The sequence below is a fragment of the Sarcophilus harrisii genome, chromosome 5, assembly GCF_902635505.1.
Source record: "Sarcophilus harrisii chromosome 5, mSarHar1.11, whole genome shotgun sequence".
Lineage (NCBI taxonomy): Eukaryota > Metazoa > Chordata > Mammalia > Dasyuromorphia > Dasyuridae > Sarcophilus > Sarcophilus harrisii.
The window spans coordinates 122,360,718-122,379,902 of record NC_045430.1 but is presented as its reverse complement, the minus strand read 5'-3'; the positions used below and the strand labels follow the sequence as shown (position 1 = coordinate 122,379,902).

The 19,185-nt window shown below is 38.5% G+C and overlaps 1 protein-coding gene across 1 annotated transcript in view; it reads right to left on the bottom strand.

Moving 5' to 3' along the window:
* Window positions 1-18,318, bottom strand: part of PFKFB3 (6-phosphofructo-2-kinase/fructose-2,6-biphosphatase 3) — an 86,962-nt gene extending 68,644 nt beyond the window's left edge. Inside the window, exon 1 of the mRNA XM_012550866.3 lies at window positions 18,069-18,318. Within this exon, the coding sequence (XP_012406320.1) occupies window positions 18,069-18,084 (16 nt within the window). The 5' untranslated portion in view covers window positions 18,085-18,318. The remainder of the gene's footprint in view (window positions 1-18,068) is intronic.
* Between the last annotated feature and the right edge of the window lie 867 nt (window positions 18,319-19,185).

The following is a 19,185-nucleotide window of genomic DNA, read 5'->3' as shown; positions in this document are numbered from 1 at the left end:
GACAGAATCAGAATATAGTCTGGAAGCCTCCATGGGATGGGGGTCTCTTTTAAAAGGTTATGGGAGGGCACAGTTAAGCATCATTCCCTCCATGGGCAGCGGATAGAGTGTCTTGACTAATGTCGAAAAGACTCCTCTCCTGAGTTCAAATATCAGACAACTACAGCTGTGTGATTCTGAGCAAGTCACTTAACCTTGTTTACCTTAGTTTCCTCATCTGTAAAATGAGCTGGAGAGGGAAATGGTAAACTACTCCAATATTTTGCCAAGAAAACAACAAAAGAGGTCACAAAGAATCATGTATGACTGAAACAAACAACTACAATAAAATAGGTTAGCTATGATTAATATGGAAATGTTTAAAGTGATTGTACGTGTATAACCTATATCAAACTGCTTGCTGTCTTGGGGAGAAAAATAGCGAAAACTATTTTCACATGTAACTGGAAAAAAAAACTATTAAGTGAAAAAAATATATTTTGGATCAGACAGTTGCCAATCTCAAATTGTTATTCTTAGATTATGTACTAGGACTCACAAAGGAGAGAGAGAAGCTAAAGACAGGCAAGGTTTAGAGATTCAAACTATAAAGGTCTGTTAATGAATAAAGCAGACAACCTCTTGGAATAGATATCCATCCTCTCCTCATTCATTTAATGCATTCAGGTGACTAAGCTCCATGAAAAGTCACCTTGGAACACTCATTCTGCCCGTGGGCATTTATGTGCTTATCCGCCCAGTCAGCTGGATCTTCCACCTTTCCATGATGTCTGTTCACTTGGAGAGCTCACAACCCCACAGACCTCATTGTTCTCCATGGTAACAGCAGATCGATGGATCAGCCAGAGGGTAAAAAGACTAGAAAGAAGGATACCAGTTAGAGGAATATTGCAGCAGATCAAGGTGGGAGAAAATGATGGAACTAAGTAGGATAAGGACATGAGGAATGGAGAGGAGGGATTTAAGATACAGAAGAGGGATCAAGACTTGTGGGCGGGTGGAGAAGAAAAGAGAGGACTCAAAGAGATCCAGCAGTACAGACTACTTATGATACTAATCCTCTGGTTTAACAACAATAATAAGCTTTAGTAGTTTATTTAATATCTCAAAACTACACTAAGATTTTTGGAACACCTTGAATAAAAAGCAGCAATGTATGGAAGAGGAAAAAGAATACACTGACTCAGGCCGGTATCTGGAGAAGGACAGGAGACCATGGTTCTAACTTTTAAAAATTATTTATTCCATGACTTTTACCAAGTCACAGATTCATGTATTTAGGGCTAGAACCAATCTGTCTCTGTCTCTGTTTCTGTATCTCTCTGTGTGTCTTTCAATTTCTTTTCTTATTGATTCTTATTTCTCCTCCCTCTTCCTAACCTTAGCCATAGTACTTATGTACTATGTACTTAAGTACAAACTTAGCCAAGTATAATATGGAATAGGAGTGTCCTTTCCAAAATATGTATTTTTAAATTTATTACACATCAGCAATCATGCCGCCCTAGGGCCACAGAATATTCAAAGGAAGGGGCAGCTAGGTGGCTCAGTGAATAGAGCACCAGCCCTGAAGTCAGGAGTACCCGAGTTCAAATCTGACCTCAGACAGACACAACACTTCTTGGCTGTGTGACCTTGGGCAAGTCACTTAAGCCCAATTGCCTCAGGGAAAAAATATTCGAAGGAAACCTTCCAGTATATCAGGTACATCAGCTATGGCAGAATCCATGGGAGAATGGGGCTAAGACTTGAGTAAGATGAGAAGTTAGGGACAGGGACATAGTATTTTGATGGGGTCTATTCACCCCATCCATACCTTAGTGGTTTGCCATTTTATTCTCTAGCTCGTTTGGCAGATGAAGAAACTGAGACAAATAGGATTAAATGATTTGCTGGGTCGCCCAGATAGTTTCTGAGATCATATTTGAACTCAAGTTCTTCTTTTTCCATGATGGTGTGCCATCTGGCTCCTACTTCCTTTCATGTAGCTCTTAATTATTCTCCCCCACCCCGGTTCTGTGACTTAAATGGAAAAAGAAGTCCAACACTGACTTATCAGAACAGCTTCGTCCTTTGTGCCCTAGAGCTGTTAGATAAATTTCAATTATATCAGATCATTCTAGGGTAACAGTAGGTAGTTTGAGTGATAAGTATTTCACTCTTTCTTCCATCTCAGTGTATTACTTTTCCCAAAAGACTACTTTTTGACTCACCTTGGAAAATGTTATCCACATCTAGAGAATAAACTATGGAGTCTGAATGCAGACTGAAGCATACTATTTTCACTTTTTTTTCATTCTCCTGGTTTGTCCTTTTCATTCTGATTCTTCTTTCATAATATGACTGTAAATATATTTAATGTTATTGTAATATTATATATATATTTATAATATATCAAATTGCTTGCCTTCTAACAGAGGGAGGAGAGGAGGGAGGAAGAAAACAGGAAATCAAAATCTTTCATTGAAAACCAAATAAAAAAAAAAAAGAGAGAATATCTTTGGCCTGTCTTATATTTGATGCAATTTAGGTTTCGTAAGAGTAGATCAATAACTTTTTTCCCAAAAAATTCATTGTCATTTATTTATTTATTTTATTTCAACTTTTTATTTTCAAAACATATGCATGAATAATTTTTCAACACTGATTCTTGCAAAACCTGTTCCAAAGTTTTTCCTCCTTTCCCCACCATTCCCACCCCTAGATGGCAAGTAATTCAATATGTGTTAAACATGTTAAAATATATGTTAAATCCAATATATGAATTTATACATATTGATATACATAATATATTGTATACATATTGATACAATTAAAATGCTGCATAAGAAAAATCGAATCAAAAAGGGAAAAATTAGAAAGAAAACAAAATGAAAGCAAACAACAAAAAGAATGAAAATGTTACGTTGAGATCCTCACTCAGTTCCTACAGTCCTCTCTCCGAGTACAGATGGCTCTCTTCATGCCAAGATCATTGGAACTGGCCTGAATCATCTCACTGTTGAAAAGAACCACTTCCATCATAATTGATCACCGTATAATCTTGTTGTTATGTACATTTAGATCAATAATTCTTTTAAAATAATTTTAAAATAACTTGCATTTACATAGCATTTCAAAGTTTACAAAGTGTTTTACATCTCATTTGACCAACAATTTATTGGTCTAAATTATCTATGATAAATAACAATTTAATGTCTGAGAAAATATGGTCAGCTAGTTGTTATTTTCAATTATGTCCAACCCCGTTTGGGGTTTTCTTGGCAAAGATACTGGGATGGTTTATGATTTTCTTTTTTGTGGATCAGGAAAATGAGGCAAACAAGGTTAAGGGACTTGCCCAGGATCACACAGCTTAGTGTCTGGGGTCATATTTAAACTCAGGAAGATGAGTCTTCCTATTCCAGGCTGGGTACCCTATCTACTATCCACAGCATCACCTCAGCGCTTCTTAAAGTTTTTCCACTAGTGACTTTTCACTTGAGAAATTTTTACGTGATCACAGGTATATAAGGTATATAAAATAGGTATACAAATCAAACATTAACTCTAATAAATCATAATTTCACAATTTTCACATTCATTGGGAGCCCCACAGTTTAAGAAGCTGGGAACTAAATAACCTTTTCTCTTCTTTTTTATTTTTCTTATCACAAACCACTTGGGCATTTCAGTGAAACCTATAATAGAGGCCTTTTCAAAGTGTTTCCAAGCCCAGTGCTCTATCTACTTAGGTCCCTGAAATAGAGGAGAGGGGATGTTGGGAGGAGATATAAACAGAAACATCCTGGATGACTGAGGAGTCCATTATAGAATTCTATAGTTTACATAATTTCAGAATTAGAACTTCAAAGCCCATCTAATCTAACCAATAGCTGGAGGGGGGGGAGCGTAAAATCCCCTCTCCTACAGGGCAAGTGATCAATCATTCAATCTGAGGCAGTCCATTCACATTCATACCACACCAACTGCTAGTTAGCTCTGCCTAACTAAAGTCTAAATTTGATATTTGACAACTTCCACTTGTGAGTCTTAATTTTGCCCTCTGGGGCTAAATCCCTCTTCACAATCCATCCTCCACAAAGTTCCCAAACTGATCGGACAAGAACTATCCTTCAGATTAGCCACTCTTTTTATCAGAAATCTTTAGCAGCTTTCTATTGCCTCCAGCCAGTGGCTAAAAGTCCTCCCTAAAAAGGCTTTATCACCCTCTCTAGTCTCATTCATAAGACTCCCTTAATGGACTCTCATTTGACTGACAAAGGGATCTATGATGTTAAGTTAAGAACCCCTCTCTTAGAAGCTGCTCCCCAGGCTTCCTTTTCTGCAAGTTCGTATAAGGGAAGGAAGAAAGGAGGAAGACTATAGAAAAGGCTTTAACTATCTAACCTTAATGCACTACATTTCCATTTCCATTACCTTCTAAACAAGAAAAACATTCCCTATCTAATCCTTCCTGGAGGTTTAGTTTATCCCCAGTGTATCTTGGAATGTCTTCAGTCCTTTCTCCAGACCTCTCAAAGAAGTTCCACTCTAGACCTGAACCTACATCTCTTTGACCTTTTTACAGTAGTTCACGTTTATAAAGAATTTTGAAGCTTACTGAGAAATTTCTTGACAACTTCCTGTTAGATATGTGAATACAATTATCCCCATTTTAAAGATAAAATAACTGAGGTTCAAAGAGGGCCCTTGATTGGCTGATATCCACACAGCTGGTAAATGGAAGAACTATAATGAAGGCTCTGTCGGATACTTCACAACTGGCTGTTGCATGCTCAATAGTGGGTTAAGACTGATTTTATAAGTTGGTGCTATTAAATGAACCCTAGCATCTGGGTCTATTCCCACTAGCAACTATATAACAGTTATTACTCCCCCCCCCCTCCCCGGAATCTGCCTGCAGCCCACCAGCTCTTTCCAAAGGTCAAAAACAGATATCCTGTCACCTCATTCATTCCTTTCAGGCCATCCATTCACCATCTGCTTCCTGCCTGAGAGATGGTTCTCTTTTTTCACCTCACTTTCAAGATCAGAGAAGGGGGGGAGGGAAAGGGAAAGGAGAGTCGTTAGATGGCCCAGATAGAGCACTGGCTCTGAAGTCAGGAGGAACTGATTTGAAATGTGGCCTCAGATTCTCATCACTTACTAGCTGTATGGCCCTGAGCAAGTCACTTAATCCCAATTACCAAAAAAGAAAAGAAGAAAAGTAAAGTAAAGCAAAGAAAAGAAAAGAAGAGGAAAGGAGAGGAAAAGGAGAGAAGAGGAAAGAAGGACGGAAGGAAGGAAGGAAGGAAGGAAGGAAGGAAGGAAGGAAGGAAGGAAGGAAGGAAGGAAGGAAGGAAGGAAGGGAAAAAAGGAGGGAGGGAAGGAGGGAGGAAGGAAGGGACGGAAGGAACGAAGGAGGGAAAGAAGGAAGGATAAGAAGAGAAAGAATTGCAAAAGAACAATGAAAAGGGATATACAATGACCTAAAAGTAATCCACATGTCTGGGATTCCCTCCTTAGATGGCCCAAATTCCCTTTGATGGCTTAGCACTCAGAAGCTCAATAGTCTTCCAGAATTCTATCTATACAATAACAAAATACCTTAATCATAGGATAAAAATAAAAGGTGTGATTTCCCCTGAAGGTTAAGGATTTATCAATATAAATATAACCAAATTTGCTCCACCTTGGTAAAGAAAGGAGCTAAATGGAAAGGGACATTAAGGTAAAAAAAAAAATCTATTTATGTAATCTGGGCAAGTCTCTAGGTTTGTTTCTAGCTTTAACAATTTGTGATTCATTCTTATCAGGAAATGTAAATTTTGAAGTGAACCAATGACTAGTGGTACTTTCTGATATTTCTAGGTCATGGAAGGAAGATATTTTGGTTGATTTTTCTTCCTGTCAGGCTAAGAGATTAGTCATTCCCCCCAAATAACTGAATTCTAAATGCATTCCGGAAGATTTTTAAGAGGTAACAATAGGGGGAAAAAAAACTAAACTAAACATTTATTTAATTTTTAGGACATATTTAAGATGCAAAAAAGAAAACATCTAACATCCTTTCCCATAGAGTCTTAAGGATATGGTGAAAATACTATCAATTTTATGACCACAGAAAAATCTTTACAAATTCCTATATAGAGGAAATTAGCCGTGTATTCCTTTGCAATTGTTTCATTCATAAAGATAGCGATTGATAGTAGTATTCATGCCAATTAATATTCAGTATTTTGGGGCATTACAATTTCATATTATGTAACAAGGACTTATAAAAGGAGAAAAACGTCTGTTAGGAAATCAGTATATGAGTAAGACAAAAGTGAAGTGTTAAAAAAAATCAATAAATTAAACTTAAGAGAAAAAAAAAAGAAGTGACATCGAAGATAGCATGATGCTAATGTCCCTTAGCTGTCCCCCTTAAGAGAGTTTAAGAAGTCACAATGACCAGATGTCTTTTTTTTCCCCTAAAGTTAACAGATCTCTAGTTAAGAACCCTAGTACTATGCTAGCTGGCATGCTAACAGTTAGGAATACAAAGAAAGGTAAAAAATTTGGTCCTTGCCCTCAAGGAGCTTACAGATGGAGAGAACACACAACTATAGAGAAACAAAATATGAATAAGTTGATGGGAAGTTATCTCAAAGGGAATGGAGAAGAATAGAAGAGGAAGGACCTAAAAGATAGAAAGATTTGAATCGAGTCTTGAAGGAAGCCAGGGAAATCTGAAGATAGGAGAGGAAGATCATGTTGGCATAAGAGACAGATCTGGGAAATGCAAGGAACAACAAAAAGGACAGAGTTGCTGGATTAGGTGGAGGGGAGTAAATGAAGGAAGAAGGTGATTAAACGTTTCAAATATCAGGGGATTTAGTTGGTAGAGTTTATTGAGGAGGGCAGTGACATGATTAAACCTGAGATTTAGGAAAATCACTTTGGCAGCTGAGGGGAGGATGAATCAGTGATTTTTAAGGATAATATTTCAGTTTCAATGTCCACCAAAGCCTCCTATGGCATGGCTGAATAAATTGGGAGTACAGAGAGACAACAGAAACTGTGAAAAACCAAAAAATGCATTTTAGGGATAGTGAAGTCAACGAATCAATATATTTAGAAATAGTAGTTTAAGATCAGGAAAGGCAAATTCAGAGTTCAAGGTCATGGAAATAGCAACTGATATAGGTGTGTCCTTCCATATTTATCTTGTATACATTTATTTAGATTCATATTCTCTCCCTTTCCCACCTCATAGAATATAAGCTCTCTGTGGGTTGGAGCTTTTTAAAATTGATTAATGGATGATTTATGTTACTAAAATATAGGTCATGAGAGTTGATGAAAGGAAAGACCAGAGTTTAAAAAGGAATATCATTATGTCTGGGAGCAAGAATAAGGATAGAGAAGAGGTCAGCACCAGGAAAAATTTATATTAGTATTAAAGTATATTATAATATAATACTTTAATAACAAAGTTCTTAAGGCGGTTTTTATGGATGAAGTGAATCTCAGAGTTTGAGAGATTTCATAACGATGGTGGCTGAGAAGATCTGAAAATGTTTAAAAAAAAAAAAAAAAAAGAGTAAGGTTAAGGCATAGATCCCTCTTCTTGGCCCAGGGCATTATGGGCACAAGAAAAGGAGATCCAAGTATTTGAAGGTATTGTATCAAAGTTCCCTATTAATGTGTGACCCAGTTTCTCCAATTGTCCTATTTAGTTATTCTGCCTCAGGTTATAACATTTCCCTCTTAATGTTTGGTGAGATAAAGGTCTACCTCAGTTGCTCTGCCCCAAAACCCCAGGCTATAATCATTCCCTCTCAAATGGTTGATGAGATGAAGGTTTTACATCTTATAGGTTATAGACATTCCTTCTTAAATGTTTGACAGGATAAAGATTTATCCATTTTAGATGTCAGAATATCAGTAACCTCCCTCCATTGTGTCATCCTAGGGGCCTCCCACCCAGGCACCTCCCCCATTGTGTTGTTGTTCTTGTTATCCCATAAAAGCCTTGCCCTCTGAGTACTTCAGAGGATCCAACCATGGATCCACTTGGTCCCAGTATTTCCCTTCATTTAACAAAGTATTGAATTGGTCTCTAATCTCTGTCTTGCTCAGTTTCTTCGGCATTACAAAGGGTGTCCAGAAGATAAGAGTATGCTCTGAAAAAGTTTCTATAAGCACCATCAGATGGAAAAAGTAGGAGAGGAAGAGAGATCTAAGACTTTAAGCACTTAACAAGTAAAAAAATGTTGAAGTGAATTGTAGATAATACAATATTTGAAGACCTTTTTCTTATTTCTTTTTTTTTTCTTTGAAGGAATTGAAGTCAAGTGACTTTGCCCAGGGTCACACAGCTAGTAAGTGTTAAGTGTCTAAGGATAGATTTGAACTCGGGTCCTCCTGACTTCAGGACTGGTGCTCTATCACTACATCAACTAGCTGCCTCCCTTTTTCATTTTTTTTTAAATTTGGTACCATTTTTTTTGGGGGGGGAGGTACCTTTTTTTTTTTTTAATCTCCCTTTCCAAAAGTTAAGCATTTTTCCAAAATTTCCCTTTCCAAAATTCAAGCGTTCTTTTACAGAGCTAGAAAAATATCAAAGTTCATCTGGAAGAACAAAAGGTTAAGAATTTCAAGGGAACTGATGAAAAAAATGCAAATGAAGGTGGCCTAGCTGTACCAGACCTAAAATTATATTATAAAATAGCAGTCATCAGAACCATTTGGTACTGGCTAAGAAAAAGAGTAATTGATTAGGTTACTACTGTTCGATAAATTCAAAGACCAGCTTCTGGAATAAGAACTCGCTATTTGACAAAAATTGCTGGGAAAGTTGGAAACTAGTATGGCAAAAACTATGCATTGACTCACAGCTAACACTGTATACCAAGATAAGGTTGAAATGGGTTCATGATTTAGACATAAAGAGTGATACTATAAGTAAATTAGAAGAACATAGAACAGTTTACCTCTCAGATCTGTGGATGAGGGAATTTGTCATCAAAGAAGAACTAAAATACATAATGCAATGCAAAATGGGTAACTCCTATTATATAAAGTTAAAAAGTTTTTGTACGGAAAAGATGATGAATGTTGGAGAGAATATGGGAAAACTGTAACACTTGATGCATTGTTGGTAGAGTTGTGAACAGATCCAACCATTCTGGAGAACAATTTGGAATTATGCCCAAAGGGCTATAGAACTGTGCATACCCTTTGACCCAGCAGTGTTTCTACTGGGCTTATACCCCAAAGAAATCCTAAAGGAGAGAAAGGACCCACATGTGCAAAAATGTTTATGGCAGCCCTTTTTGAAGTGGCAAGAAACTGGAAACTGGAAATTGAGTGGATGCCTATCAGTTGGAGAATGGCTGAATAAATTGTGGTATATGAATATTATGGAATATTATTATTCTATAAGAGACGATCATCAGGATGATTTCAGAAAGGCCTGGAGAGACTTACATGAGCTGATGCTAAATGAAATGATCAGGACCAGGAGATCATTATACATGATAACAACAAGACTATAAGATGGACTCTTTCCAACAATGAGATGATTCAGGCAGTTCCAATAGTCTTGTGATAGAGAGAGCCATCTGCACCTAGAGAGAAGCCTGTGAGAACTGAGTGTGCATCACAATAGAGTATTTCACTTTTGTTGTTGTTTGTTTGCATTTTGTTTTCTTTCTTATTCTTTTCCTTTTTGAGCTGATTTTTCTTGTGCAGCATGATATTTGTGGAAATATGTATAGAAGAATTGTACTTGCTATATAAGGGAGGGGGGAAAATTGGAACACAAAATTTTGTAAGGATAAATGTTGAAAACTATACATATATTTTGAAAATAAAGTTGTTGTTTTTTTTTAATTCAAGCAAACTAGCTGATAGCATATACAACATTCAGCAAACATAGATCCTCCCTCCCTCCAGAAAAGAGGAAGGTATGTTTTCTCTTCTGTCCTCTGGAATCAATAGTAATCACTTTGATAGACTTAGTCTGAGCTTGACTTTGATTTTCTATTGTTTTATTTACATTATCATAGTCGTAGTGAATATTTCTCTGGTTCTATTTCCTTTGCTCTCTTCAGGACATACAACTCTTTCATGTTTCTCTAAATTTCTACCCCATAATTCTACAGCTCCTCCTCTGAGGTTATTTATCTGTATCACCACCAACTTGTTCTTCCATTGCTTTTTCATTTAAAAAGTTTTTTGATGCCTTTTGTTTTCATATTTACATTATTGTAATAAATAGGAATTCATAACCTGGGGTCTATAATTTTTTTCAAGATATATTCTGACAACTATATTTCAAAATAATTGATTTCTTGTGTATTTTTGTGCATTTGACAAAATTATTTTTTACATTTTAAGAAATTTTATATATAACAGTTATATATGACACAGAGTTGGAAACAAGTGAAAAATGACTCAACAACAACATATTTAAGACAGGGGAAGGAAATAGCCATTTACACAGTGCCTATTTTGTGCTAAACACTTTACAAATAATAATAATAACTAACATTTATATAGTGTTTACTAAATGCCAGGTAATGTGCTAAGTGCTTTCCAATTTATGTCTCATTTGATCCTCACTACAACACTGGGAGATAGGTGCCATTATTATCCTAAATTCACAGTTGAGAAAACTGAGGTAGAAAGTCCCTTGATTCTGGGTCACACTGCCAGAGTGACTTTTGTATATAGTCACTGTGTTTCCACCTTCTTTTTTGGGAATCAGTTCAAATAAGTCTTCCCATGTTTCTCTGAATTCCTCTATCATTTTTTACGATGCAATATATGTCAGGGTTTTTGTTTTTGCTTTTTTTTTTTTTGCTATCACAAAAAGTGCTTTTATGAACATACTTTTTCTGGTTTTGATTTTCTTGGGGTACATGCTTAATAGTAGAATCACTGGGCTAGAAAGGTATGAAGTTCCATGAATTTTTTTGAACATAATTCTATATTGTTTTCAATCACAGCTTCTCCAAGCAATGTGTTATTGTGTCTGGTTTCCTGAAGCCCCTCTTTCTATCCAAGCATCACTCTTTAAGTCAGTCATCGGTGATCCAATTAAATCAACTTTGGCAACAAAAATTGCTTCAGTTATGTTATATATTCCTGCAGCTATCTGGGTCACATTATATGCATCTGGCCAAATCCCAGTCAAAATCTGTTGTTGTTGTTTTTCCCAAAGATTTTTCTTCTTATGAACAGCTTCTCACCGACCCAGTTTGGCTTCTCAGATCACACTACCAATAACCACAGAATTTCAGAGGGGAACAAGACCCCTAGAAGTCATCTCATCCAACTGCTTGATACCTAAAGAAATGAATTCTCTCACCAACATTCCTGATAAGGGATCAGGAATCTATCTGAAGACCCTCAGGGCCAGCAGAACTTTTTTCTACCAATCTGGTTCTAATGGGCCACCAATAGGTCCTAGGCCCTATTTATTCATTTATTCATTATTCATTGTTTGGGTCCTGATGGACTCAGATTGAATGTAAGTAATAATCATTTCTGCTTTGGCCAGAAACTCAGAGGATCTTCCCCTCCCAGATTCATTCATTAATTTAATTTTTTTTGGACCAGGTCAAAGAGGAGATTCTTTGCTTCAACAGCTACTCAGCCTTAATCACTGAACGGGTGTGACCGCATTCAAACTGAGACTGTTGAAGACCTTAGCTTAAAAGGGCCTATTTTATCCAAGGTCATCTTTGGTCATCTTGATCTCTATCTGGCCACTGGACCCACATGGCTCAGGAGGGGAAAGTGAGACAGATGACCTTGCACAGTCCTCTCTCACTGAAATCCAATTTATTTACATATCATGGCACTACCTCCCTGATGTTAGTTATGATTTATCAGTAAACATTTGATTTGTATGCCTGTATACTGGAGTCGCATAAAAATTTCTCAGGCAAAAAGCAACTACGTTTAGAAAAAGAAGTCCTGCAAGGCCATCTTCAACAATGAGATGAACCAAATCAGTTCCAATAGAGCAGTAATGAACTGAACCAGCTACACCCAGCGAAAGAATTCTGGGAGATGACTAAGAACCATTATATAGAATTCCCAATCCCTCTATTTTTGTCTGCCTGCATTTTTGATTTCCTTCGCAGGCTAATGGTACACTATTTCAGTGTCCAATTCTTTTTGTACAGCAAAATAACTGTTAGGACATGTATACATATATTGTATGTATACATGTATACTTTAACACATTTAATATGTATTGGTCAACCTGCCATCTGGGGGAAGGGGTGGGGGGAAGAAGGGGAAAAGTTGGAACAAAAGCATTTGCAATTGTCAATGCTGAAAAATTACCCATGCGTATATCTTGTAATTAAAAAAAAAAGTCCTGGCCTAGTTTACTGAGAAATTAAGTGATTTACATGCAGTCCCATCAATAATATATGGCAAAAGCAGGACTTGCTATCAAGTTCTTCAGGTTCTGAGTCCAATTCTATCTACCATGGTATGCTTGTTGTGCCACAATTACCTTTTAATGTCCTGACCCAGTTTTCTTAATTGTCCTATTCAGTTACTCTGCCTCGGGTTATAACCATTCCCTCTTAATGTTTGATGGGATAAAGGTCTTATATCTTAGACTTTAGACTATAATCATTCCCTCTAAATGTTTGACAGGATAAAGGTCTTTATCCATTTTAGATGTCATTAGAATATCAGGAGCCTCTCCAGTACCGCCCTCCATTGTGTCATTCTAGGTATCTCCCCCATTAGGTCAGCCCCATCCAGATATTACCCCATTATGTTATCGATCTTATTACCGTATAAAAGAGTCTCGTATCCTACATTCACTGCTGAATTCTTGGCAATGATAGTCTCATTGAGCCCTGAGCCTGAACCATGGATCCATTTGGTCCCAGTAAATATCTTCCTTTCAAATAAATTATTAAATTGTTCCATAATCTCTATCCTGCCTCAGTTTCTCCAGCATTACATACTACCCTCTTTAAAAAAAAGGCAGTGCTTTTATTATTAAATAATTGTTTATTAACAAATTAAATTTAATAACTTATAAAATGCATTGCAACCAATAAATATATTTACTATATTACATTTTGTTTCTAAATCATTTTATCAATAAGTAAAATACATATATTATTTATCAACTGAAATAATTTAGAAATAAGATTTGTTATTCATAAAAAGGCCAATGATTGCAACTAATTTCTTCATAAGTGGCTAAACTAGTTCATTAAGTCATTGTAAAGAAAAGATTATTAAATGTATTTATATTGGACAATATGATCACTGTCATCAATGTAAATTCATTAGCAAACAACTAGTTGCTAATGGACTAATTAATTCCTAGAATTAATGCCCAGCCCTAGAATTTCATAAAGGTGGGACAGCACCTAGTGCTAATTTCTTTATGAAGGACAGACATAGAAATCCATAAGGTGAAATTAAAAGCCTATAGAAAAACTAATGCATTGATAATTTTGTTTTGATTTAGAATTCATTTTGGGGGGTAGAGTTTTAGAGAACAGAGGAATTTGAAGGGAAAACGCTAAGGGAAACACATAGGAAGTCGCCTAACTACATTTGGTAGCAGTCTTCCTTATATCTAGTCTAAATCTTTTCTATTTGAAGTTAAGTTTTATCTCTACGTAGCATTCATCAAGCTAAGACCCTACATGATAACTAAAGATTGGATTCAGTGAAGACCTTTTTTTCTTTGCCCAATTCTCATATCCTAAAAAATAGGATAGCACTTAGGATTCCATTTCTTGTTACTTATAATAGCTTTTATTTACAACAGGGGTTCCTAACTTGGGATTTATGAATTGTGGGGTAAAAAGGTAGATACATTATTTAAATACAATTATAATTTCAAATGCATACAAATGTATAATTCGTTTTGTATTTTTATGTATTTAAAAATCTTATTCTAAGAAGAGGCCTACAAGTTTCACCAGAGGTCCATGACATGAAAAAGCTTAAGAACCCTCAATTTATATAGGGCTTTACAATTTCCCAGGTACTTTTTTCAGGACATCCTTGTAAGGTAGTTCAATTATAATCATCCCCACTTGACATGTTAAAACTGAGGCACAGAGAAGTGAATGAATTTGTTCATGTAAGGCTAAGTGGTAAGGGTGGAATGGAAGACCACCTCTCCAGAATCTAAGAGGGGCACTTGATCCACCAGACCCCATTATCTTCTGCCTAAAGGGTCTGTTTCTTTTGATAAAACTTTCCCCCAAACTCATGACCTGTTGGACAGTACCATATTAAATCCATCCCATATTATTTCATCTTCACCTGCAGTCACAGCCTAACCAACAATGCTTCATCTTAGGGGATAAAAAACCTGGGAAGACTTTATGAACTGACGTGGAGTGAAATAAGCAGAACCTGCTGAATGTCTTTTATTTCTAGTATTCACAAAGAAGTGTAGTCAGAGATAGAATCAGTCAATAAACATTTGCTAAATGTCCACTATGTGCCAGTCATTGTGCTAAGAACTGGGTTATACAAAAAGGCAAAAGATGCTCCCTGTTGTCAATTCAGTGGATGGTGGAAAGAGCATTAACTTCATTGAACTTGAAATCAAAAGAATTGTGTTTCAGTCCCAGATCCATTACTTTTTAGATGTGTGACTTTTCCCAGTATCCTTAAGCCTTGATTCTTCTGTGAAATGGGGATAAATAATACCTATTCTACCTCTCATAAGGGAGTGAGGATTCAATGATATAAGGTATCCAGAAGCACTTTATAAACTATAAAGCTCTTTAAAAAATTGGGCATATATTTTAATACATAATACTTTAATCCCAGGCCGTTGACAATTGTCCTGAATTTTGTCCTGCTTCTGAGCTTTGATGACTCTGGAAGAGAGTGAGACTGATGATTTTGTGCAACTCCCCACCCTTTACCAGGGATGTTATCTTTAAGAAAATGAAGGATGAAAAACTATACTTCAATACTTAGAGGATCTTTGGTTTGGGCAGTTCTCATAAAATAAATAACTCTAATGATACCTTAAGATCCAATGATCCTTGCTAAAGCAGGAATAGTGGCTGAGGCTGAAAAATTCATATCCATGAGGCTAATCTGTTGACGAACCTCTCTGAAAATGGCTCAGCTGGACCAAAAATGCATACATCTCATCATCAGAATAGCATGCAAGTGACCCTGAATTACTGGATGCAGGTGTATGTGTATGTGTGTGTGTGTACACACACATATATATTTATATTTATCACAACTTTGCTATTTCATTGGATACTCTAGAATATCAGAAATCACACCAAGAGATCACATCTCTAGGGGTACAAAGTGAAATCCATGTCTGCTCATCCTGAGCATCTCTTGCTTAGATCTCTTGAAGTCACGGACTATCTTATTTTTTGGTCTTATGTATCCCCAATCCTTGGACTAATATCTGACACACAGTAGGCCTTTATTTCATTGATTCACTGACCCATGTTCATTAATTAATGTCTTCCTATAATTCCTCTACAGGAAGTGTCTATTCAATGTTAGGAGACTTGCTCTGCCAAGGGTTGTTTAATTTTGGTTTCATGAGCTTGTTTCGTTAGTGTTATAATACTGTTGTTGAGCAGTGACTAGTTCTTTGTGGTTTGGGGTTTTCTTGGCAAAGATACTATAATGGTTTGCCATTTCTTTCTCCAGTTCATTTTACAGATGAGGAAACTGAGGCAAACAAGTGTTTAAATGACTTTCCCAGGGTCAGACAGCTAGTATCTAAGGGCAGATTTTAATTCAGATCTTCCTGATCCTAGGCTCTGTGCTCTATCCATTATGTAACCTTGCTGCCTTTTAATAACTATATTTCAGTATTACAATCATTCTCCTTTGTAATACCATATCTTTTATTTTATGCATTCAAAAACATTTTTCAAGAAAGGGTCTAGAGGCTTGGTCTTCCAAAAGATTCATAAAACAAACAAACAAAAAAAGGTTTAAAACCTCTGCTCTAGACCTCCTGACAATAGTTAATCTTTCATATAACATGATGGCCTCGTTCTTTTTTCTCGTCTAAAAAGTTACATCTCTGATTTCTTTCATGATACTTTTCCTTTTGGTGATTCTTTGTTGGTAATATGTTGAAACTCTGCATAACCCTTTCAAACATAATTACTATTATTAGTGATGATGATGTAAGATACTAAAGAGACACTATCCTGTAGCTTAAGGAATGTAGATGAGAATGGTTGTCAAAAAGAACCTTTGACGCTGCCCTGATGATGTACTAAGCTGAAAACTGTAATAGAGAAAGTTGAACAGATATGGTCCCTGCCCTTTTTGGAATCTGCAACTTCAGGCAGACTGCAATGATCCTGCCAGATGTCAAAAGCATTCACATGTCCATTCAGACGTGTGAAGCAACTCAGAATGAGACTATGTGCTGGAAGGGATAATTGAACCCAAGTTGTCAATAGTATTACTTGTGGGATAACTGAGGCACCCCAAAGGGCAATGATTAGATGACTTAGACCTGGATGTTAAGAGAAGAACTTAACCTATGAACTCTGGGCTGGTAGGAATCAGGCAACGTCCAGAAAGACATCATCAAACCCATGCAAAAAACCTCTTTTGGTTTCCACTCCTACTCACTAATGAACCCTCTCATCTTCTCTTTCACTCTGAAACATGAGATAGTAAATAACTGTCTCATCTTCTTCCAGAGGAGGCTTGATTTCAGAGAAAAAGAAGCAGGAAGCATTCTTGTCTGATGGGTTGTGCAGCTCATAAAGGCCCCATGGAAATGAAAGCCAATAGATTTCATAATGCAACTTGCAAAGCTTAGCAATGAACGTGGAATACAGATAAGATTAGAACCTGTGAACCTCTTCATTCCTTCCAATTTCATGACTGAGGCTCAGCAAATAGCCAGGATGGGAGTGCACGGGAGAATTTTAGTCAGAGAAGCTAGATTAATTCTTGAATAATGATCATTCACTAGAGCCCAAGTGATTCCTGTCCCTGGACAGGTAGAGCACAAGCTTTCTATTTCAGCTGCAAACAAACTCCCCAAACCAAAACCAAAACCAAATCAAGTATCCCCCACAGCTTTTGGGGCTTGCTGATGGCCACCCTCCCTCCCCCCAGTTTCTGCAGCAGCATGCATTTCAGGTCCACCCTAAGCTGGCTGAGGCAGAAGAGACTTTCTGTGTGCCAGTCCCGGTTTTGTTTCTGCTAATGATTTCGTCCCCTCCTACTTGTCTTCCCCACCTGCAAAACGGGGCTCCACGTGGAAGTGGCCTACCTTTATCCTAAGGAGTGAGGGATGGTTTGGGGGGGGGGGGGGAGGAGACCCTGGCGGGTACAACATAAGGAAGAAAAAAGGGGACTGGACCAAATTGGGTCAGAAAGGTCTCTTCTACCGCAGATAGCCTGGCCAGACTGCAAACAGGATTTGCTGCACGCTTCTTCGCTAAGCCAGGGTCAGTCACCCAGACCTGGCTAGCTCCATGATCTCCCAATCACCCAGCTCTTCCAGAAGAAGAGCCCCTTAGTGAAGCACTCTGTTCTCAATGAATGCACAGCCCTCAATCCCATCCCACTCTTTACAAGGTGACAGCGATAGCTCAGTGAAAAGCCCTGAAACACGCCTTATGCCCTCTTTCATCTGCACCTTCGTAGCTTCGATGCAATAAGCCTCCCAAATTTACTCGGAGACGCGCCGTCCGAGTCCCAAGACATATATTTGTCCCAGGTGGGAGGCAGGAGCGGGCAGCGGGGACTCTGGACCTCTTCCGTCTCCAGGAGTTGGAGGAGACGGAAGGAGGCAAACAGTGCCAGCGAGAGCAGGTGAAAGTCCCTATATTTAGGGTCTTAGCTATGATTTCGGCTGCTGGGAACCGGGCAGCCGCCCAGGCAAAGCCCCTGCGGCATGGTCGCTTCCTCCCTTCATCACCTCCCAGAGGTGGGAAGGGGTCGCGGGGAGAATCGCTGGGTCCGGCCGGCCCCCTCCCGCGCTGGTTCCGCCTTCTCCCGGCGCTCAGGGGTGGTCTGAGAGCGGGGAGGCGAGCCGAGCCCCGCAACAAGTTTGAAAGAGACGCTCTGCCTACCTTGGCTGAAGGGCATCGCGCCAGAGGGAGGGAGCCAAGCGCCCGGGGATGCAGAATGGCAGAGGCTCCCAAGGGATGACGAAGGCTCCTGCAGTGCAGAGACGGAGCCCTCTCCCGGGAGCTGGAGCGGCCGGAGCCCGAGTCCGCAGCAGCCAGCCTCGGACGCCCGGGCCAGTGCGGGAGCTTGCGGAGGCAGCTGCGGGAGGGAGGGAAATGGACATATTTGGTCATCGCCGGCTCGCGTCACCGGCGAGAGAGGCAGGAACTGCTGGGAACCAGGAAACCCTGGTAATGCGGGCGGTTGCTACTTTCGGAAACTGTAACCCTTCCTCTCCCGGGACTGAAGGCAGACGTGGGGAGGGAAGGAGCGGAGGGGCAGGAGGGAAAGGGCTGGAGCGGCCCAAGTTCGGCCCCGAGGAGCTGGGCGCCCCGTTTCCCTTCATTAACCTTCTCTGCCACCTCTAGACGTGTGTGAAAAATTGTTGCCTCATCGATCCCTTCCAATCACCTGGGCTAAGGGAAGGGATGCTCCTAAAGCGCGGGGTGAGGAGGAGAAATAGCCAGAATCAGGAAGGTGCTCGTCCCGAGCTCGGTTTGTGGGTTCCTGCTCAGGGGGCTCCTTCTGATTGATTTTATTGGTCTGGTGTAAAAAGAAACAGACATAGAGGCAATAGAAACTGAGCAAAGACCTAGATGGAGGAGGGCAAAGAAAAAAAAAAAAAACGAAGACTAGGAGAATGCCAGATATATATATTTTTTAATTTGCAAACTAGAGACAATTTAGAGGCTGCAGGAGGCCTCTTTTGCCATCTCTCCCTACCTCCCCAGGCCAATACCTTTCCTCAAATTTATTCTGCATACATTTTTTTTCCACATTCATTTTTGTAAGATTTTAAGGTACACTTTTTTTCTCCCTCTCATTCTCCACAAGATACTAGTGCCTTCTCCTTTAAGGCTATCATGTATCCCTTTAAGGCTATCATGTATCCACTTTACATGTATTTTTATTTTTATTTATTTTATTTATTTTTTTATTTTTGCTAAGGCATTGGGGTTAAGTGACTTGCCCAGGGTCACACAGCTAGGAAGTGTTAAGTGTCTGAGGTCAAATTTGAAC